Below are 22,442 nucleotides of genomic sequence, written 5' to 3'. Positions count from 1 at the left end.
TCCCTCACAACCAAACGCACGCCCCCTTTGACAAGGTTTTTACTGTCGGTCGGAAGAAGATCAGAGTAACTATATTTCTATTCCTCAGTCACCCTTTAGGAATAGCTCTCCTTACAGTTCATGTAGAACTGATCCCAACTATAGGAACACTTATAGTCCATTATTGAACTGATGATAAACCCGAAACGCTTATAGTCCTTTATTGAACTGATGATAAACCCGAAACACTTATAGTCCATTATTGAACTGATGATAAACCCGAAACACTTATAGTTCATTATTGAACTGAAGATTAACCCGAAACACTTATAGTCCATTATTGAACTAATGATAAACCCGAAGCACTTTTCATAATAGTCGAACGGTGAAAAGATGATCGTTGAGCTCGGAGCATTAATTATCCTGGACAAGTGATATCATCGGAGCACTAATATTACGGAACGTATGATAACCTAATGGCACCTATAATACTAAACGGATGATACGGTCGGAGTACTAATTGTACTGAAAAGAAGATTAATTTACCTCGGAGAATTAATAGTCCATCAGCACTGATATCGACCAAATTGTAGTATATCAAAGTAAGAGGTGATGCTAACAAATTAAGACATAAGCTATCTCGTGTTGTTAATATAGATGCTTTGAAACAACCCTAAGTTTTGAATAACTGACCTTTCGTATTTATGTGTTGTATTGTACCTGTGTTTTGTTGCGTGCAAAGCCGATGTTTTAAAGTTATCAAATTTTATTTAGCTGATTTCGACACTACGTTCATCTGTCTACTTTTTCCCTACAGATCATCATAAACAGCAGGAGTATTTGGTACTAAAAATACATAATGATATCTCGTCAGTTGATGTTTTTGTTATATATCAGTGTTTCGGCCTTTCAAAGTGTTTTATGTATATAGATGATAAATCTTTGGTTGTCTGTTAAATCTTTTCAGCACTTGTTTAGAATCGGGTCGATATATAATTTGACATACGTTTGAGACACGTGTCTATGGTTGAATATCTATGCTGGCATTTAGAATAACAACATGTATTTAGTAATTGAAATGTGACAAATTACACTCCATTTCATGCGCCAATACAGATCTCCCTCCGTATATTTTTATTTTCGTATTACTGAATTCAGAATGATATTTTCAGAATTTTCATTGTTCTGTATTAACGGCTATTTATATATATATAATTGCATGATCTTCCATGGCTTCATTCGTCGGGTTTCATAAGAATTACTGAGACGGGTTTAATTTTTATTACAGTTAATCAGATGTTTATTAGAATCAATCAAAAATAGAAAAAACATTATATATCTCGAATGATACAATGCATCGTTCTACATGATTGTACATCAGTAAAGAAACCTTTTGTATGTCTTAAATTCATGAGTCCAAAGAGCACATCAAAAAATGCTAATACCAGTGATCGCAAAAAAAGATCGCGATGACGCTATAAGGTCTTCTTCTTTTAATTGTTTTAGGGGTTAAGAGGGGGTTGAAGTAACAATATTTTGATATTTTCGTTGTATCGTTTGTTATTGCAAAAAAGATAGTGATGACGCTGTAAGGTTTTTTTCTTTTAATTGTTTTTAGGGGGTTAAGAGGGGGTTGAAGTAACAATATTTTGATATTTTCGTTGTATCGTTTGTTATTGCTAGTAGCTTAATCTGAGTTTTTCAAACTTACACGGCCTAATTTGATTGATATTAACATAGTTTGTTTGAAAGAAGAAATAAGTATCTTCCCTTCTAAAGTTCATCATCAGAAATACTCGGAACAAATATCGTTTTCCTGAATGCAATGTGTTTGTGCTTATTATCATTTTTGAAGTACGTTTAAAAAATCCTGAAAAGAATTTACAGACTGAATCGACAATAATACATGCCCTTATTTAAAAATATTCTTAATTCAAATATCAATACATGTTTTGTCAATTAAAACATTATACTTAATTATTATATATTCGAAATAGAGTAATCTATAATTTAAAACTGTAATAATACTTTATATATATATATATGTTTTGTATAGATCACTAGACTAAGGAATTCATAGTCAAGGGTTATGTTTTAAAAATTTAAATCTAAACCTTTAATCTTGAGTTATTAACCTACAATATATGTTTACTTAGTTATAATCTACAAGTACAATATGGTTAGGCTAAATCTAGACAAGTATGATAGCTGTGACTATAAAATTTGAATGTATGACCAATTTCCACTGTATTTGTTTCATTTACAGAGATCATATTCGGAGAGGTGAATATTTAAAAGCCTAAATACAAATGTAACATGATATAATTTTTTACACATAAACATAAAAGCTAAATTTTGTAAACAGCTTTATATTGCTTTAAAGAAAAAAACAGGTGCATAATTTTGACGTGTTATTTTTTTAATTGTCTGTGATTCGTGTTGTGTGGACTGTTGTTTGTCTGTTCATCTTTTTATTCGACTATCGAGTTATCTATCTTGGACGTATGGTTTTTTACATCGCGATGACCGTGAGGGCATTCCGATGTATTGCTATCGCCTAGATTTCCATTACGTAACTTTCGTTTTGGGTTTGTAACCGATCTATAAACATGATAAATACGCGGATATTAACGAGTGCAAAATAACATTCCTTATCGTTTGTTATAAATACATCTCTGCAATGGATACTGATAACAATATTTTTGTTTAGAACATAAATTAATAATATGAAAATGTTTTATCGTTATATATATATACATTAGTAAAAAATCATTGATATGGTAAATCATGCGGAAGAATATACCAAGAACATTTTGCGACAATCGCGGTAAGGACCGGCAACTCTGCATTGATTGTTTTTGCGGGAAAATATAAATGCCTACTCATATCCAATCTTTTAGAAAAATCGAATTTTTACAGAAGAGTGTCCACCATGCACTTGCACTGCACTCTTATTAGAATAGAATGATATACAAATGGATGAAAATTATATATACATGTAACTGTTATATTAATATAATATACATGTACAACAACAAACCAGTGTATACTGATTTGTATCACTACAATATAATAGTTATTAAGGTGAGGTTGAATTTCCTGTCATTTATTCATCATCCACGCACGAACTTGTCTCAGAAAAAAATATATCTGTACATTAACCTCAGTTTCAGGTATACAGATGTGATTTTTTTCTGTAACAAGTGCTTTTGACAATCCACAAGAACTTGCGGTCATCCGATGTTCAGTACTTCAGTACTTTGATTATTACCGCCTTAGTGTCCTCTTCCTATTTCTGCCATACATTATGCCATCTTTTGAAAACGATGATTGACTTTATCTTAGTCAGAATAAAAAAAAAACTTCACATTAACATACATGCAATTAGAATTATACCTGTTTTTACAAGATTTTTTTGTAAAGTATTATAGTACATTATTTGTACTGAGTTTAATATTACAAACCTCAGGATAAAATGCATTTGCTGTTGATGATGATACATAGTAGACACCAAATTTTGGAAATTTCTTTGGGAGACGGATTAATTTAGATGAAATAAATGTAATAAAGATTAAAAAGTTCCCATCAGTCCACGTATACAGTTTTTATTTACATCAATATGTATGTTCGCAAAATCATACGTTTATTTAGCATCCTTTAGATATAATTTTGATTTGTATCTTTTGAGTGTATATTTCTTGAAGACAATATAAAGGTATTGTTATCAATAAAACACGATGAAACTGAAATATGTGTTTCATCGGATAATTTTAGGCTTGAATCATGTTTGTCCTTATTTTCAATATTGTTTGACGTATCTGAAATAGTAGAACCATGCCCAGTAAGATAATGTTTCTGGGCTGCGAAATCATCGCTTTCTGAACATATCTTATTGGAAAAAGTATTAGAGCGAACACGATATTCTAAATCGGACCGAGATCCAGTTAGCAAAAAGGGAACACTGTTTGACTTGTATGAAGTAACAAGATTAATGTTCTGGTTTATCCAGTTCTCTGTGTAGATTTCACTGCTCCGTTTAGAGTTTTTGTTAATTCGAGATTTTTTTATCTGTTTCATTTTATGATGATGTACACAACACATAATTATGATTGACAGACACGAAAAAAGTACTATGAAACTTGCAACGCCTATCAGGCATTTTACAAAAACTGGTAACACAAATTTATCGCTGGTAGTTGTATCTGTTTTGAGTTGCCTGTCTTCTGTTTCTACAAAACAAAGTGTTACATAAAAATGACTAAGATATTTCTACACGTACTATAAGTAAATTGACTTTTTGGCAATGTCAACGTTATTTTGTATTTAAACTAATTCTTGACAAGCTTATCTACTTTATGCATTGCTATATTAATATAATAAATACATTTTGAAAGTTAACTTAATCTATATCAGTCACCATTTTATATTACAAATATTTCATGCAGAAAAAAATCTTGGACACACGTGTTCTTCTTGCACTGTTTACATTATGACGTTTCTGTATAAAATATATTTTAATAACAGATTAGCTGTTGGTATTTGGTTATTGGAAGGCTTGAAGGCATTGACAATATATTAAACTTGAATTTTGTTATTCCTTGATTCATATTTTATAAAGGTCTAGTATTGTAATTTATTATATTTTACTGGCCATCTGGCCAGAGGATGTTTGTCGTACATAGGGGAGTTTGTCTAATGACTAAGTCTAATTCAACAACATTGCTTCTAACTTGCATTTTGGTGGGTTCTTAATGTTCTTGGGATCGGGCATTGATTTTGACTCTTCGGTTGCCTGTTACAGCTTGTCCACGATGCCTAGAAATGGAAAGAACGTGTCATTTAGACGAGCGTTTTTCAAGTGTTGAAGTCAGTATAGTGTCTTCTGGATGTCTACTTTAATGACCTTGAATCGTTTAACTTTGGTTTTTGGTTCATGGATGTTATCATGCTATTTATACTGATGAAATAAAATGACTTTATTATAACTTTATTTCCTTATGCTAATTGTTTGTCTTCTTTCTCTATACTTATGTAGTTTGTATAAACAGTCAATAAATAACTTGTTTGAAGTATAGGAAATGGACATGTAACATGACAAGTATCCACCAAAGAGTAAACACCAAAAAACAATGAGCAAAACCCATACCATATAGTTATATTAACGGTACCAGTTTTACTGACCGGATGCACATTTCGATAATTAATTTCTCTCAAGTGATGCTCGAGGCCAAAATATTTTAAAATGAAAACCTTTTACAAACGTTGAAAAACCAAAAAGCACATTTGCATAAGGGAGATAAAGTCCTTAATTTAAAAAGATTTCCAAAATTTTATAATAGCATATTCATCAAACAATATCTGTGCCTTCTAACCATTACTGGCTACTAGGCTGGCGACACCCTCGAAGACTAACAGCTTATATATGTGAAAAAATTTAAAAGAGAAAACCAACGACCGACAAGTATTTCATAAAGATAAGTAAGAATAAAACCTATTGGTACATTTGCGAATATCGGAGAGAACTTCATGTGTGGTATTTTATCCAAATATGTAAGATAAAAAAAAACACTAAGCCTGACATGATCGTGAAAGATAGAGGTAATAGTACCCAACAAAGAGTTTTCTACGAATGTTACAGTCATCGATTGTTCATTATTATAGATAAAGAATCTATTTATAAGCGCTTTAACTTTTTCATACAATCTCTTTTTTTCTTCTCTGTTGACTAACGCTTTAAACAAAAACTTTTACTTCTACTTAAACATTCAATTTGAATTAAAACAATGCAAACTGATATGAAACTGCCTTGACCCAATTGAATTTCTCTGGAAAAACCTGAATTTTCTTCCTTTTATTACTTTTCATTTCCGTCTCTTTATATGGCAATGATCTAAATTGTGTAGATTAGAGAAGAATCACACCCTCCAGGAAATATCAATCAGTAAAATCTTCTATAAACCAGATAGTTATCTATACCTACTTAGCATCTAGCGCGGTATTGTTATTTAATTAACATACACAATATGCCCGATAATATATGTAAGTTATGTAAATGGAAAGTGACAAGTCACCAAGGTGGTTTAAAAGTCCATGAAATTAGCCAAGCCTATATAATAAAAAAAAATAATCACATTATGCTGGGAACCAAAGATCACCAAATCGAACTCAACGATAATCAGGTGTTGATCTAGATGGTAATAAAGTTTGACTCACAACAGACAACAGTATTTGTTTGTTTACTATAACAAAAAAATTTTCTCTCCGATATCTCGAGAGAACCTGTTTCACCACAGTGTGCTTATATCTACCTGTTATATCAAAAGAATCTGTTTTTATATATCTAACATCTCTGGAGAATCATTTTCTACCAAACTGTACTTATATTTACCTTTTATCTCGAGAGAATCTGTTTCCACGAAAATGTGATATCTACTTGATATCTCGTGAGAATCTGTTTACACCACACAGTGCCTATATCTACCTGATATCTCTGGAGAATCTGTTTTCACCACATTGTGCTTATTTACTTGGTATCTCGAGTGAATCTGTTTTAATATCACTATGATATCTACTTTATATCTCGGAAAAATGTGTTTTCTCCCCACTGTGATTATAACTACCCAATATCTCGAGTTGATCTGTTTCATTAATTTGTGCTTAATCTATCTTGCATTATGCTGTGTTTTATATTGACCTATACTATCTTGAGGTTATTTGTTTTCATTCATCAGGAAGGTTTATACCTGATCTTTTCAGTATATATACTGTGCTTATATTATCTACCTGATATCTCGAGTTAATATGTTTCATCTTACTTAATTTATATCTTGCTGAAATATCTAAATAACCTGTCTCAGATTATGTATACCTGATATCTAAGATTATCTTTTTTTTTCTTTCTTAATTTAATGGTCTTATATCTACCTGATATCTATAAATATTAAAATCTGTTTCATTACTTTGCTTAAACGTATATTTATCTGATATCTTAGTTTTCATTTTACTGGGCGTACATGTAAATCTACATAACATCTACCTGATATCTCTTGATAATCGGTTTCATTATATAGTAAAGGAGGAAAGACCACAGGTAAACAAACTCTGTCGCTGCCTTTACTTTTTCTTACACATTCTGAAACTTCGACTGTATAGTCAGGAAAATCTCTATAACATTCGGAACATCTCCCACAATTCAATGTTGCCGCCAGTCGAAAATATCCTGAAAAAAAGCATATAGCATTTCAAATTTTTACGTGACTCTTTTCTGCATTTAAAATGATGCTTTTGTAAAAAGCAGTACATAGCCTCTACACAACCAAGACTCCATTGGTGCGTTAGTGGTGAAAACCACTGGGTAGTGTTATGCGTCTAGTACATTTATGCCGCTGAATAGCATTATATGTAAAAAGAGAGCCGAGTGTGTCAGTCTCTCCTGTCAGTACATAGTCTTTACACTACCAAGACTCCATTGGTGCCTCATCGCGGTAACGCACGGATACTGGTCTCACTCGATGCCAAGCCAAACTGATGGGAGATCGGGGAGCAACTAGGGCACATAGATACAGTGTGTAGGCCCACCGGTGTGTGTATATGCCCTAGCACTCATCAACCTTGTCCCAGCTATAGGAAAATAGTCGATCAGATGGGTTGGATAGCCCAGTAAGGCAATCCATTTAGGATAGACAACTCAGATCCAATCCGGGTAGGTCTTGGCTCGTAAGCCTTGGCTGGCAACCGATCTAGGGGAATGGAACCTCAACTACAAATCCGCTGGTCCTCCAGGTTAGGGGTTGAGTACAAGACTAACTATCTCGTCTCGTAAAAAACTCTACAGTTACGGAAACCAGAACAGTAATAATAAACAATTGCAACAGCATACCAGTGGATGTAAGTTGTCAAGGCAACAGCATGAATGTTAGTGAAAGCTTTCTAGAAGCTAACAAAGGACAACCAACCGTCTGGGGCCGAAAGAACACCTAAAGATAGGAGCATGAAACGTACGAACCATGTATGAATGTGGGAAGACTGCCCATGTAGTAAAGGAGATGCAATCGTACAACAATTAATATTGATATTCTTGGAGTAAGGGAATGCAGGTGGACTGACTGCGAATCTGTTACTACATCTACTGGTGAAACGATTATATATTCAGGTAGAAAGGATAATAAATATCAGCAAGGGGTTGCTATCATCGTGAACAAAAAGGCTTAAGGTGCGCTCATTCAATGGTTACCAGTAGATGAGAGAAGAATTGTTGAAAGAATCCATTCCAAATATGCCAAGATGACAATGATACAATGCTATGCACCAACAAATGATGCGGATGATGAAACAAAAAAAGCTTTTATGAGAAACTTCAAAGCATTACTGGCAAAACACCACGGCAAGACATCCTTATTGTCTTAGGTGACATGAATGTTAAAGTTGTTGATTTTTGTGGAGCTAACGACCTTGTTATTCGAGTTACACTTTTTCCACACAAAAACATCCATAAAATCACTTGGAACTACCCAATTGGTCGTGATAAAAACCAAATAGATTATTTTATGATAAACGGACGATGGAAAAACTCACTGTGTGACGTAAGAGCTATGAGGGGAGCAGACTGTGATAGTGATATCACTTGATCATTTGCAAAATTAGGCTTAAACTAAGAAAGGCAGTAAAGAATAGAATCAACAAGAGGGAAATATTTGACAGTCAAACTAAAACAACCTGAAATTCTGATGAAATTTAAGATCGATCTCAGGAACAGATTTCAAGTGTTAGAAGGCCTACAATACAAGAATGAGCCAAGCACAGTAGGAAGCTTAGAACAGGGATGGAATTAAATCGAAACTGCGTTTAAAGAAAAATCAAGAAACACCCTAGGACTCAGAAATCGTGAAAGAAAAACATGGATAATTGATGACACCTTGAGTAGTATTCAGCAGACATATAAACAAAAATAAGCAGTACAAAATCAAAACGAATCCAAACTTCTCTAAGAAATGAATATTTACTCAAAGACAAAGAAGTAAAACGCAAAGCCAAAGCAGATAAGACAATATACTTCGAGTCACTTGCCAAAGAAGCAGACACAGTAGCTTCTAAGGGAGAACTTATCACTGATTATAAATTCACAAAAGAACTAAGTGGTAAACACACAAACTCCAGTGTACCATGTAAGTCCAAGGATGGTCAAGTCTTTGCCTCAGAAAGTCAACAACTGGAAAGGTGAACTGAACACTTTAAAGAAACATTGAATATTGAACACCAGGGAGATGTTCCAATTATAGAACAGTTCGGAGTGGAACTAAATATATTTATTGGGGAGGTATCAAGGGATTAGATCAGGAAGACAATACTCAGACTGAAGAATGGAAAATTATCTGGCTTGTATGCAATAACAGCTAAAATGCTTAAAACAGATATGGAAACCAGCACAATCGTGTTTCGTGAACTGTTTATACATATCTGGAGATATGACACTATCCAAAATGACTGGGCAAAGGGTCTCATGATAAAACTACCCAAGAAAGGAGATCGAAGTGATTGCAACAACTGGCGTGGTATAACTTTGCTATCAGTACAAAGCAAGATACTACTGAGAGTACTTTTCAACAGAATAAGTGATGCTATAGATGATATTCTGAGAAAAGAGCAGGCAGGGTTTAGATCAGATAGAGGTTGCACCGACCATAATTTCACCATCAGAAATATAATAGAGCAAAGTATAGTGTTGCAAACAAATTAGTTCTAAATTTCATCGACTTTCGTAAAGCCTTTGACGGCATTAAAAGAAGTTGCTTATGGGCCATCCTTAGAGTATATGGTGTACCATTAAAATTAATCACCTTAACACAAGCTTTCTACAACAACTATGGATGCTGTGTATTACATAACGGTAAGCAGTCAAAATGGTTCATAGTAACATCTGGAGTACGACAAGGGTCTATAATATCTCTTATCTTATTCATGACAGCAATAGAATGGTGTATGATTACAACATTAGGAAATGAAGTCACAGGCATCAGATGTACCATGAATTCCTTTCTAGAGGATTTAGACTTTGATGATGATATCTGTCTTCTTTCCATTAACAGGAACAACTTGCAGAACAAAACCATCAGACTTATAAAAAAGTACAAAGTATATGCCTGACTATAAATGAGAAGAAGACCAAGGTCATGAATATCCCCAGTAACACAATACAACCAGTGTACTTGAGAAATAACATCTTATAAGAGGTTGAGTATTTGGAAGCATGCTAAGTAACACCAATGGAACAGCAAAGCCAGATATGCATTCTGCCAATTACGGCCCATATGAAACAGAAGGTCAATCAGCCTAAAAACAAAGATCAGAATATACACCAGCAATGTGAAGTCAATCCTTCTATATGGGACAGAATGCTGGAGAATTATCCAATCCGACATTAATAGGTTTTCCTCATTTCATAACACCAGCTTGAGGAAAATCTATTAGGTCTTCTGGCCCAATAAAATAACCAACAAAAACCTGTACCATAAAACCAATCAGTGCTGTAAAGAGACGGGGATTAAAAGGAAGAGATGGCGTTGGATTGGTCATGTATTTAGGAAAGGAAATGAGGATATCACCAAGATTGCTTTCCGATGGACATCTGATAGTAGACGAAAAAAGAAGGAGACCAAAAGAAACCTGGCGTAGAATAGTAGAAACTGATATGAAAGACCTTGGGAAGACCTTGAAGGCAATTGAGAAGAAGTCACAAGACAGGCAACTGTGGCGGGGACTGTTTGAGGCATCATGTGCTGACAGGCACGAAGAGGATGAGTGAGAGTGAATTTCAAATTTTTACGTGACCCTTTTGTGCATTTAAAATGATGGGTTTGTAAAAAGCTAGTTATCAAAAAAAACTATATCTGACCAAAATAAAATGAAACTATATTTAAAGCCAACTTGTTTGTTATCCTACCATGCCTATAGACATTAATATGAATATTTTAATCAAACGACTGAAAGCAAGTATTTAAAAGTAAGTACATGTTTAATTAAGTCGAAAATAGTTTGTCTTTTGTAGTTCATAGTGCGTTTAGGCAAATATTTTGGAACTCAACTTGATTGTGATATAAATGGGCGATTTACACAAAAGTGTACACTGTTCTATATTTTTAAACAAGATTAAGCCTTGTTACTCGATCAGGAGTCTGCCAAAAAATACAATAAATGTCTTGAAATAGTTTATTGAAATGATCCAAAGGTTGTATATATAGATATAAGAAGATGTGGTATGAGTTCCAATGAGACAACTATCCATCCAAGTCACAATTTATAAAAGTAAACCATTATAGGTCAAAGTACGGTCTTCAACACGGACCCTTGGCTCACATCGCACAGCAAGCTATAAAGGGCACCAAAAATTACTAGTGTAAAACCATTCAAACGGGAAAACCAACGGTCTAATCTATATAAAAAACGAGAAACACTTATGAACCACATCGACAAACGACAACTACTGAACCTCAGATTCCTGACTCAGGACAGGTGCAAACAATTGCAGCGGGTTTAAACGTTTTAATGGTACCAAACCTTCACCCTTGTCTGAAACAATAGTGTAACATCACAACCTAGAAAGATACACTATAAAATATCAATTGAAATGGCTTAACTCAATCAAAAGACATATTAACACAAGTCAACATACACTGAACGAATAAATTTGATCTATGATACAATGCAAATACAAAATCAATAAAATAAGGGATGAATAATTAAAGTAACAGTATTATACCGCTGTGAAATGTTAGACAATTTCAGAAAAACAAAAATCCGTCATTTACAATATTATTATACACAGGTAAATGAAAATATTTTTGTTGTTAGGTATACAATTTAAATGGAGAAAGGAAATGTTTTTACAAAATAAATAATTTATATATTATATATAGTTCTTTTTTTTTCTAAAAAAGGGTCCAATGTGTTTCAACAAATGGTTGTGTTTTCAGTTATATATAAAATGTCAATTTGTATACGGTTTCGAGACTGACAATTATACTTTGACACAGAAATAATGCAGAAAAAACTATAAAAAATTAATATGCACCCTTGATTTATTATAATTACATTTAGACCTCAGATTTTCTCAACCGAATATTTGATTTCCTTAGTCAAAAAATCTATTTCCTCAAGATATAAGTATTATATATTAATCAGAAATATTCAATCAAAAAGAATTAAACAATACAAATTGTAATAAAGAACCGTAATCTTGTACATTTCCGTCTTCTGCATGTGTGAAAAAACCAATTGTCGTAACAAGAATCACGTCTTCTTTTCCCAAATCTGTAATATTAGACTTATCACCGAATTTGTACTAACGTGAACAACACGATGGATGTTATATGTTGAACAGGAATGTCTGGATCTCATTACCCTTCCAGAACAACTGTTTTGTAGACTGGTTTTCCTCTTTTGGTCGTTTTGTTTTAGACGTATGAGTATAAATATCTGTTTGGTATCTGTAGACTGGTTTTCCTCTTTTGGTCGTTTTGTCTTAGACGTATGAGTATAAATATCTCTTTGGTATCTGTAGACTGGTTTTCCTCTTTTGGTCGTTTTGTTTTAGACGTATGAGTATAAATATCTCTTTGGTATCTGTAGACTGGTTTTCCTCTTTTGGTCGTTTTGTCTTAGACGTATGAGTATAAATATCTCTTTGGTATCTGTAGACTGGTTTTCCTCTTTTGGTCGTTTTGTTTTAGACGTATGAGTATAAATATCTCTTTGGTATCTGTAGACTGGTTTTCCTCTTTTGGTCGTTTTGTTTTAGACGTATGAGTATAAATATCTCTTTGGTATCTTCCGATTCTCTTTTAAACAACAATACAGGTAAATTGAACTAAGCATACCCAAGTGCGTGACATGTAAAGAAATGGCTTTATGTGTGATAGTTAGAGTTCCAGAACTCTGGAAACGCATAAGTTTTTTCTTTAAATAGAAGTATAACTTACTACTTTATTCTTAACATTGTGTGACGTTTCAAGAAAATTTATCAGAGCATACTGCAGATAGTGAACGACCTATGAAATATTGACTTCAATGTGACGGTTTGAGTTTCAAAACTGGAAAAACAAACCAGGAAATTTCCAAAATCAAAAGCGTGCTTACTTTACCAATCAGAACAATACACTAAGGTTTCAAATACCGATCCATTCAAGATCGAATTAGTGAGCGATGTGAGAAAATTGCATTAAATTCGACAGGTAAAGTACTTTAACTCTGGATCGACATATCAAACATTTGTTTTTCAAAATCAAAATAGGAATTTCTTATATCGTTTCATGTTTGATTAAAGAATTTTGTTCCTTTTGTACGAAAGATGGACTGAGGGACAGACGGACAAGACAGACATGACAAACGGACAAGACAGACATGACAGACGGACAAGACAGACGAACAGTGGTAAACCACACTTGACCTGTCTACGATGTGCAATGTAATAAATTAGTGAATAACTTTATATCAGTGGACACATAGTTTGTATTGTCAAAGAAATATCTTATTCACATCGGCATAAAACCTCGTTAAACATCTTTGGAGTTAATATGTCATTGTGTCTATTTTAATAAAAGTCTTCGATTGGCGACATAATTAATAAAAGTCGTTGGAAATTAAGAATGACCTTAGAGAAAAATGAGAAGCGCTAGTATTTTTTCACATTTTATCAGCTTTTAACTCACCTTGTTTACAGTTTCCACAGATATTATCGTTTTTATGCGAACATGGTTTTATAATATCCTCGTAATACTGACAAGCCTTACAAGGCATACATCTCATGTTCATTCCATAACTGTCAGTAAATGTTCCATAAGGACAACGTTTACATTGAGTATTTAAAGTTTTCGAACATTTCGCCTTGACGTAATATCCCGGTTTACATCCATGACACTTCATACATTTCATTTTATATTTCGAGTAATATTTACCTTCCTTGCATTGTTTGCATTTGGTATTTCTGATAGCGGTACAATGCTTTACCACGTGGTAATCACGTGGACAACTTTTACATTTTTTACAGTATTTAGATCCTTTCCGTGAATAATATCCATTATCACATGGTTCGCAAACTGTGTCATTAGAAACGTTACATTTATATTTCACTCCAAATGCTTTCAGACGTACTGAGTATTGCTTGCTTCCAATTGTCATTTTATTATGTCTGTATCCAACAATACTGTTTTCGTCAGACTGAAATAAAATCAAACTGAATTATTTTACAAACAAACATTTTGTTTGACACCGTCTAATAGTTCAGCACCTTTGATTGAGTGTATTGATACAAAAGGGGGAAGAAGATGCCAATGGAGCAATCAATACCATTCGTCGAAAACAGACGGACAACACCATGGTTATGACAGGAAGATAAGGTATACCTGAGCCGACCAGTCTTTGCTCTTAGTGTTTAATTTGCGCCCTAAACGGCCGAAATGCAGCAAATGACATTTTTTAAATCTTGTTTTCAAGACCCGGACGAAATGAATCCTCCACTTTCCCCTCTTGGACAATCACGCTTCCACGGGATCACTTAAGCAATTCCAGCTGAAATACCATTGACTATTATATATTAAAACAAAATCTTTATTTGTTAAAAGTATCCAGATTATCAGAAAAATGGCCAAGTAAAATATCTTGGCTTAGGTTGTCGCTCTTATATTGAAGCAGAAGCTAAATTAAACATCTTTCAATCTTGAGAACAAAACAAGATTATATTAAATAATCTTCAACAAAGACTTGTTGGTGCAGAACAAGCACATTCATTGTTTAAAACTAAATTTTAGACTATTCTATCCAAGTGTAGTGAATGACCTTGAATTATTAGAATGTCATGGTTCGTGTACAGCTCATAGATCACATTCTGACGAAGAGAACAGATACTAGTATTATGGGAATGATTATGAAAACAATTATTTCATCGCTGACGAAAACATTCATTGATCATTATGTAAGAATAGGAACAAATGCAAATAACGTCAAGGTACTTTAGAATACGTTTAAAGTTCCTTTTCTATTGTCCCGTTGTGATATCGGATACGAAAATGAGAAATCGTGTATTTCGACTTGTATGTATACAGGCTACTTCTGAGAAAAAAATCTTTTTCAAATGATGAATGTTTGACAAAATGGCGGTAAAGTTTCATTGTTTAAACTAAGCCCAGGTGTTTTGTTTAATTGCAAAAAGGAGCAGATACCTAGGAGATAGTCCGAACACCACAATCGCAGAAAAAAAAAAACATCACGACAAAACGAAAATACACTAAAAATGAAAATATGAAAAACAAATCCGGAAATGAACTCAATGCTCAGGAAGCGGTTCCTGCTACACTAGTGGCGCCCGTCGCGTGGCTACGTCATATGTAATGTCAAAGCAATAAAAAGATGTCGGCATTCCGAAAAAATGTCATATTTTTTTGGTCATCTGTGACACAGATATAACATAACGGTTAACCAAGTAAGATGTGGCAAAGAAACGTCATTGATTTGACCGTGGTGGATGCATATATAGAAAATTAAATTAAGTAGTGGAAAAATATGTTTATCCTAAAAATAAGGCGACATATTCAACATATCCAGTAATAGTTATCCCATGAGGACGCGGTGTGTCAGTGTAAGATCACCCCGATGGCCGAAGGCCAGAGGGTGATCTTACAATGACACACCAAGTCCGAATGGGATAACTATTTTACATCCCAGCTGTTTTAGATTAGACGAAAAACCATTTACTATTCATAAAATCTAGTTTAGAACGCCACACAACCATTATAATATACTTTATATATTACTATATAATATATACCCTTTTTGACCCCCGAACACGATGTTTAAATATGAAACCATGTCAACTCGCCCCACTGACCAATCGGTCCACACTAAATCGCCACTTTCTAAAAAATCGCCCCACTCTTGTTAACCAACTCGCCCCACTTATGAAAAAGGGAAAATCCTATTGAACAATCAGTCTGACAACTCGCCTTATTTATAAAAAGGGTTAAAATCCCACTGAATAAAGGTCTGCCAACTCGACCCACTTATGAAAATATCTTGCTTCCTTTAAATATGTTAAATTACTGAGAGAATCCCAGCATAGACAATGGATTTTTTCTACATAAAGTTTGAAAGTGTGTCTTTTCTCAATAAATAATGCAAAGTTAGGATCAGGCATTCCCGCCAAAATGTTTCAAAACAAAGGAAAGCATGCAAAACAAAGAAACTCAAGCTGGGTGATCTGGTAGGGATGATCCGGCTCAGATCACCCCTGGTAGAACAAAGAAGCTGGGATGTAACAATGGTTCCTGTATATGCATGGAATATTTGCCACTGGGCAGTATTGCCATTAAGGAAACAACAATCAACAGTTGTTCTATACAAATATTATTTGTACCACGTAGGCCGTTTCGACACTTTCCTAACAAAATTTTTACCGCAACTAAATATAGAAAGATTCTCGTCGATTATTGTTGTTGAACAAACACATTGTGTCCGTTAAGTTGTCAACAGCCTTAAGCAAAAATCTTTAAAAGCAATTTTTCGTAATTTTACACTTTATGTCGATAGATTTTCGTTCGGCCCGGGAATCCAGAAAGCCTACAAGTACATACAAATATAAAGTTGTTTATGGGAAACTGTCAGTATAATGTCCTTGTTGATTTACTTTATTTTTTCTTGTTTATTTGTTACATTTGGAAAGTGCTATCACTTTCAACTTCGGAAAATTGACGTCAAGTTTCTTATGAATCCTATATATTTTAATTGGCTTAGGCAGTAGATGCAATGATAAATAAGTAAATGTTAGGATATTTTGATATGTTTACAGTGTTCTTGTTCGAGTTGAATACACTATGAAACATATATAGCTAATAGATATAGGAAGATGTGGTATGAGTGCCAATGAGACAACTCTCCATCCAAGTTACAATTTATAAAAGTAAACCATTATAGGTCAAGGTACGGCCTTCAACACGGAGCATTGGCTCACACCGAACAGCAAGCTATAAAGGGTCCCAAAAAATTACTAGTGTAAAACCATTCAAACGGACAAACCAACGGTCTAATCTATATAAAAACGAGAAACGAGAAACATTATCAATAAAGTTCATTATCAATAAAGGTGACTAAATGCCTATGATTAAGACAAACAGCAGACCACAATATACAAAAAAAGAACACAGAAAAAAGTTGAACGACACCATTATAAACTACAATTGAACCGTAGATGATTAAGGTACACCGGAAGGGTAAGCGACAGCGCAGAACGCACCGTCGACTGCTACATGCTAGTTTTTTTAATATAAATGAGAAAAGAAAGGACTATGATGAAGAAAATACTACCATACATTTGACAGAGATAAGCCCTACAGGTCTAACAAGTTCAAAACAATATCTTAGTAATACGCTTGTTATTATTATTTACTTTAAGATGAAATTATTCTCCTAAACTGTCTCATTGATGACCTTCTGTATAACATTAAGGTGTATGTGCCAAGTTTTGGCGAAGTGAATAGATTACTATACAAATATAAAACAGACAATAAACTGATATTCTAAATAAAAGAATGCCAAAACAATCTGTTTACAAAATAGACAGCATGGTCAATTTGACACGAAAAAGCAACAAAATTTTATAAAACTTTCTAATACTAACACCAGCCTATAGTTTTTTCAAGTTAAATCTATTCAGATTGGTTTACTTCATCTTTAGTGAAAGTATGAAAAAAAGTGTAAGTGTGAAACTGTTTTTTTCATGATAATAGCCCAAAAATGGGTAAAAATTGATGAAAAATGGGAAAATCATTAAAAATGGGTACTTTCAAATGGCTGTAGCAAAAAAAGAAGTGCACCACCATATGATTTTTTTCTTCATCAGTTACTTTCTTACAGTCATATAAACCCAAAAATTCGGTTAATTCTAGAATTTTTTGACTCCTCAGAGGTGTACATCCTTAAGATTCCTCAGTTGGATTAGCAAGCATGAGATTAACTATTCAGATATGCCTTTAGTTCTCTAGCTACAAATAGTGTTATTTTTTGCCGCCTCAAACAGAAATTGTTTGCCACCTCAAACAGAAATAAATGTATGTTATGATAACCCAGATTACTAATTTTGGAAAGTTTGTAAATATGAAACTTAAAATAACTTAACAAATGAGGAAGTTTATGTGATTAGTTTACAATATTGGTATCCTGCCAGTTTATTTTCGGAGGATTATTATGCACATTTATTTTTCTATATATATATAGGCCTACCGATTTTGATTTTCATATTTAGTTATTTTTCGATTCATCATTGTCATTTGGATTTGTTTTATTGCACAGAAATGCTTTTCATCCTACCTTAATAAATACGTGTATATGAATCCATCATTAGAAATATATGCATTTATTTCCGAAAATAAAGATAAGTTATGTATATATTCAACGGTAGAATGTAACTTAAGTCTTACTGCATCATAGTTCTATTTTTAAGCTCTATGTAAGAATATAAAATAGTAATATTATAAGCTAATGCATACCTATGCAAAAACATGAAGGTTGTTACATTGTATGATTTCAAGCTGATTGTGTTTAACTACATGCTTTAATTACTTTAACTTTCTTTGGTTGCAAGAAAGCGTTACTCAGTAAAATGTTATCTTTGCAAAGAATTTACATGCAATAATAACACTATATTCGTTTTATCAACCGGTAACCAAGGCTGTATACAAAACTGAAAGTAAAAGAGGTAGTGTGGGTGCGCAATTTTCCACAAGAGAAACAAAATGTTATACTTACTGTTTTAGATAATTTGCGTTTCCCTAAAACCAGACAGTTAAGGCCCATTATTGCAAATAATCCATAGTGGGTAAGATCCATGTTAAATGCGCGGCCATATATCTAGGAAGTTATTTAAATTGAAACTAAATTTTCCAGTATTACTTTATTCTATAAATAGGTTAGCTTACCTGAAATCATTTACATTGTATATATGTGTATAGACAACAGACAAAGCTTATATATAATGGATTGATTTGCCAGTCTTTTTTAGCATTTTTTGGGAATCCCTAATTTAGTTATCCTTTAATAAGTGTCAATGATACTTTATTTTGTACAGTCCACCAGCAACAGCAGTGGTATCGACCAAGTGCGTAAAAATAAAAAAATAAAAAATTATTTATTTATTTTACTGCGTCCAAAGCGCTTTTCTGGATTTACCTTCATCAGAAAGGCTCAAACCCAAGCATTTGGAAGCAAAGGATGTATGAATAGTCAGGATTCTACTTCGTCAAAAGTATCTCCCCATTACGCCACCTGAATTTTACGATCGTAAAAATGGAAGCCATTGTAGGGATGAAGCGCTGTTAGTTGAATTTTAAAAGACAAATGTATCTACTAGCTATTGAGCATCATGTATGTACTTTTATGCCATTAGTCAACTTTAAACTATTGTCTGGTCGGTTGTCACGGAGAATTTTCGAAAGTTCAAAAACATTTAATAAAATTCTAATTAAATATTTCGTGGAAGGGCAGACTAAAAATTTTCAGAGGTTACAGACTAATAACACTAGATAACACGCACAAAAAAAATGAAGTTTTTTTTTGTATTTGTAAGATCCACTTGTAAAGTCTGTCGTCGAGTACTTTCAGTAAAAATTTGTTATTCAAACACACCTATTCTGTTCTTATGACTCATTAGAAAGGTATTTTATTTGACCCATAAATTTCATTGTTTTAGTACTGTGAAATTTAATGTTATATCAACCTGTAGGCTAAATACATAAAATTAATAGTATCTGAAGCGAGATGATGTATCAAGCATTTTTGCTTTATACGTTTTCAGGTCAAAATAGTCTACTCAAACACGCCTGAACATAAAAAGGTGTACTCGACTTTCTCTATTCGATGAAATTATTGCCCATTTTTAGGATTTTTTCCCAAAAAAACTGTCGCCGGTGGCAGAGATGCATATTTATGCTTTAAAAAGAACTTTTTATCTCTCTGTTGAATTTTTTTCGGCGGAATTTATGCTTATTTAGCACAAAAAAGTCCACATGTATTTGCATCTACCACAATCGACTGTTTTGTGAAAATTTGTCTTTAATTTAAAAGTTTACAAATATCTCGAGGCTCCATACAATAAATTAAGTAAAAACGGGTATATATAAGATGCGTAAAATCCTAAATTATGCACCTCCATTACACTTTTAAAGCCCATAGAAACAGATGTAAACAATTCAAATAAACCAATTTGGCCTTTTTTACCTTCTCTAATAAAGAGTTCCATTTTTTTGGTTCAATTTCAACTGGGTATCCGCATATGAAGGCTCAACACATAACTAGTTATACGAACAAAAAGGGAACTAAAACATGGCCAAATTTATCTAAGGTCAACTTTGCCTTTTGGTTGAAATCTTAAGATTCTCAAAAATTTCTTAACTTATTAGCAAAGAATTTAAGAAAAATGTTTGTAACAATTCATGTCAGTACTGAACCACAGACAAATCATTTGAAAGAAACTGATATATAAGACATAAACACATAAAGAGCTGTACTAAATAGCAAAATTCATCTATGGTCTTCCTTTACTTAGGATTGGAACTTAAGTTTATAAATGATTTCTTAATTCATCAACCAATTTGCTAAAAATCATGTCAGTACCAAAGGACTGACTACTGAGTTAATGTCAACTTCGAGGACTAATAATCCATCTGCAGTGGTATCGACCCAATGCAAGTAAATGAGAATAACAATTTATTGATTTCGTGCGTTCGAAGAGCTTTTATGGATTTACCGTCATCAAGAATGCCCTAACCCAAACATTTGAAAGCCAAGTATTTATAAGACATAAACACATGAACAGCTATATGACCAAAAGGGGGCTACAAAATACCCATATTCATATGAGGTCAAATTTGCATGAGGGAGTTGTATAAAACTGAGTTTCTTAATAATTTCATAATTCATCACTGGATAATTTAAGCACTGACTACTGGTATGGTGATAAATTCGTTCGAAAAGCTTTTTCTAGGTTTACAGATATCAAGAACTGTCAAACCCAATTATTTGAAAGCCAATGCTGTATTAGACATGTGAAGAGCTATACGACCAAAAGGGACAAACATATAGCCCAAATTCATCTTAGGTTAACTTAATCTGAGGGTGTTGAAACCTAAATTTCTTCATAATTTTTCACTTAATCAACAGAGAATTTAAGAAATGTTTTTTTGAAAATCATGTCAGTACCAAAGCACTAATTACTGTTACCCTCGTGGACTAACAGTTCTCCACCATCAGTTGTATCGACCCAGTGCTAGTAAATGAAAATACTAGTATTGACGTCGTCCGTCCGAAGCGCTTTTCTGGTTTTACCTTTATCAGGAACGCTGAATCCCAATCAATTTAAAGTCAAGGATGTATATGACATAAACACGCGAAAAGATTAAGGACCTAACGAAACCTAAAAAATAGCTAAGATCTACTAAGTATTCTAAATTCTCAAATTTCTTGATAATTCCTCATTTGATCATAACAAATTTTTAAAATCATATCTGTACCGAAGCACTGACTTCTGAGTTGATGATAGCCTTGGGAACTCACTGTCAATAATCAATAAACTATGGATCACTCACATGTTTGCAAACCTTTGAATTGTTCGCACTATAAAGGATTGTCTATCCCTGGGCCCTCGGTCATAAAACTTTACTCGGTACTCGGAGTACAAAATTTGTGCTCGAAACACCAAATCCAGTATTTTAATTGGTTGATTTCTGAGTCTGAGTAGGATAATCGTGCTCGAAAGTTTTATGACCGCAAGGCCAGGAATATATTACATTAGTTCTGTTAGATAAACCTTTTGTAATGTTGGGTTCTCAATGCTGTTCAATTTATCTGGCCTTTGATTTTTATTTTATTCAAGCGTCGATCACTGATGAGTCTTTTTGTACATTGTAGATTAAGGATGTTCGCTCCTCTTGTTTTTGAATTTTTGCCAGATATTCGGAATCCTCTGATTTTATCCATGTAGTGTCATTAAAAAAATTTGCCCGCTAACCCCTACTTTTCTTTTCATTTTTTTTATTACATATAGTTTTAAAAGCCATATTTGAAAATCCTATAAAATCCTTGTTATTTTTTCACATTTTTTAAAAGAAAAGGGTGCCAATGTTAAATGTATGAAAAGTCTAAAGAGAATTATTTCCCGCCATATTTTCAATGGCTTGTATCTCAAAAACAAGCACACGGACCCCTAATTTTTTTTTTCTGCTTTTTTAGTTCCTTTATTTATATACTATCAATATATAACAGTATTTTAAAAAGCTTGTTATTTTGAAACCTCTGTATTGTAGTTAACTTTTGGTTCTACCATTTTGTTAAACACACAACATGCTACTTTAACATTACATCCCAACACCTTTGTTCTAACTTGACTTTCTTTGTTCTGCATGCTTTCTTTTGTTCTGTAACATTTT

At 33.3% G+C, this 22,442-nt stretch overlaps 1 protein-coding gene across 1 annotated transcript; it reads right to left on the bottom strand.

Moving 5' to 3' along the window:
- Positions 1-1,246: 1,246 nt before the first annotated feature.
- On the bottom strand, positions 1,247-18,893 carry LOC127713930 (uncharacterized). The gene is made up of 4 exons (XM_052219886.1): positions 18,769-18,893; positions 13,683-14,190; positions 7,016-7,198; positions 1,247-4,208 (listed from the first exon to the last, which is right to left on the bottom strand). Exons 1-4 carry the CDS (start codon positions 18,847-18,849, stop codon positions 3,637-3,639), a joined length of 1,344 nt encoding a protein of 447 aa, XP_052075846.1. The 5' UTR covers positions 18,850-18,893; the 3' UTR covers positions 1,247-3,636.
- Positions 18,894-22,442: the final 3,549 nt, after the last annotated feature.

The sequence above is a fragment of the Mytilus californianus genome, unplaced genomic scaffold (genome assembly GCF_021869535.1).
Source record: "Mytilus californianus isolate M0D057914Y unplaced genomic scaffold, xbMytCali1.0.p SCAF_9, whole genome shotgun sequence".
NCBI classification, from domain to species: Eukaryota; Metazoa; Mollusca; class Bivalvia; order Mytilida; family Mytilidae; genus Mytilus; species Mytilus californianus.
The sequence above is the reverse complement of the archived record's forward strand: the minus strand, read 5'-3'. Positions and strand labels throughout refer to the sequence as shown.

Bases quoted from the DNA above. Each gene is read 5' to 3' on its own strand.
- LOC127713930 (XM_052219886.1), bottom strand. From the start codon at position 18,849: ATGGATCTTACCCACTATGGATTATTTGCAATAATGGGCCTTAACTGT. The intron at 14,191-18,768 runs GTAAGTATAACA...ATTTTATTTCAG, and splicing joins AACGCAAATTATCTAAAACA to TCTGACGAAAACAGTATTGT. The intron at 7,199-13,682 runs GTGAGTTAAAAG...GCTTTTTTTCAG, and splicing joins CTGTGGAAACTGTAAACAAG to GATATTTTCGACTGGCGGCA.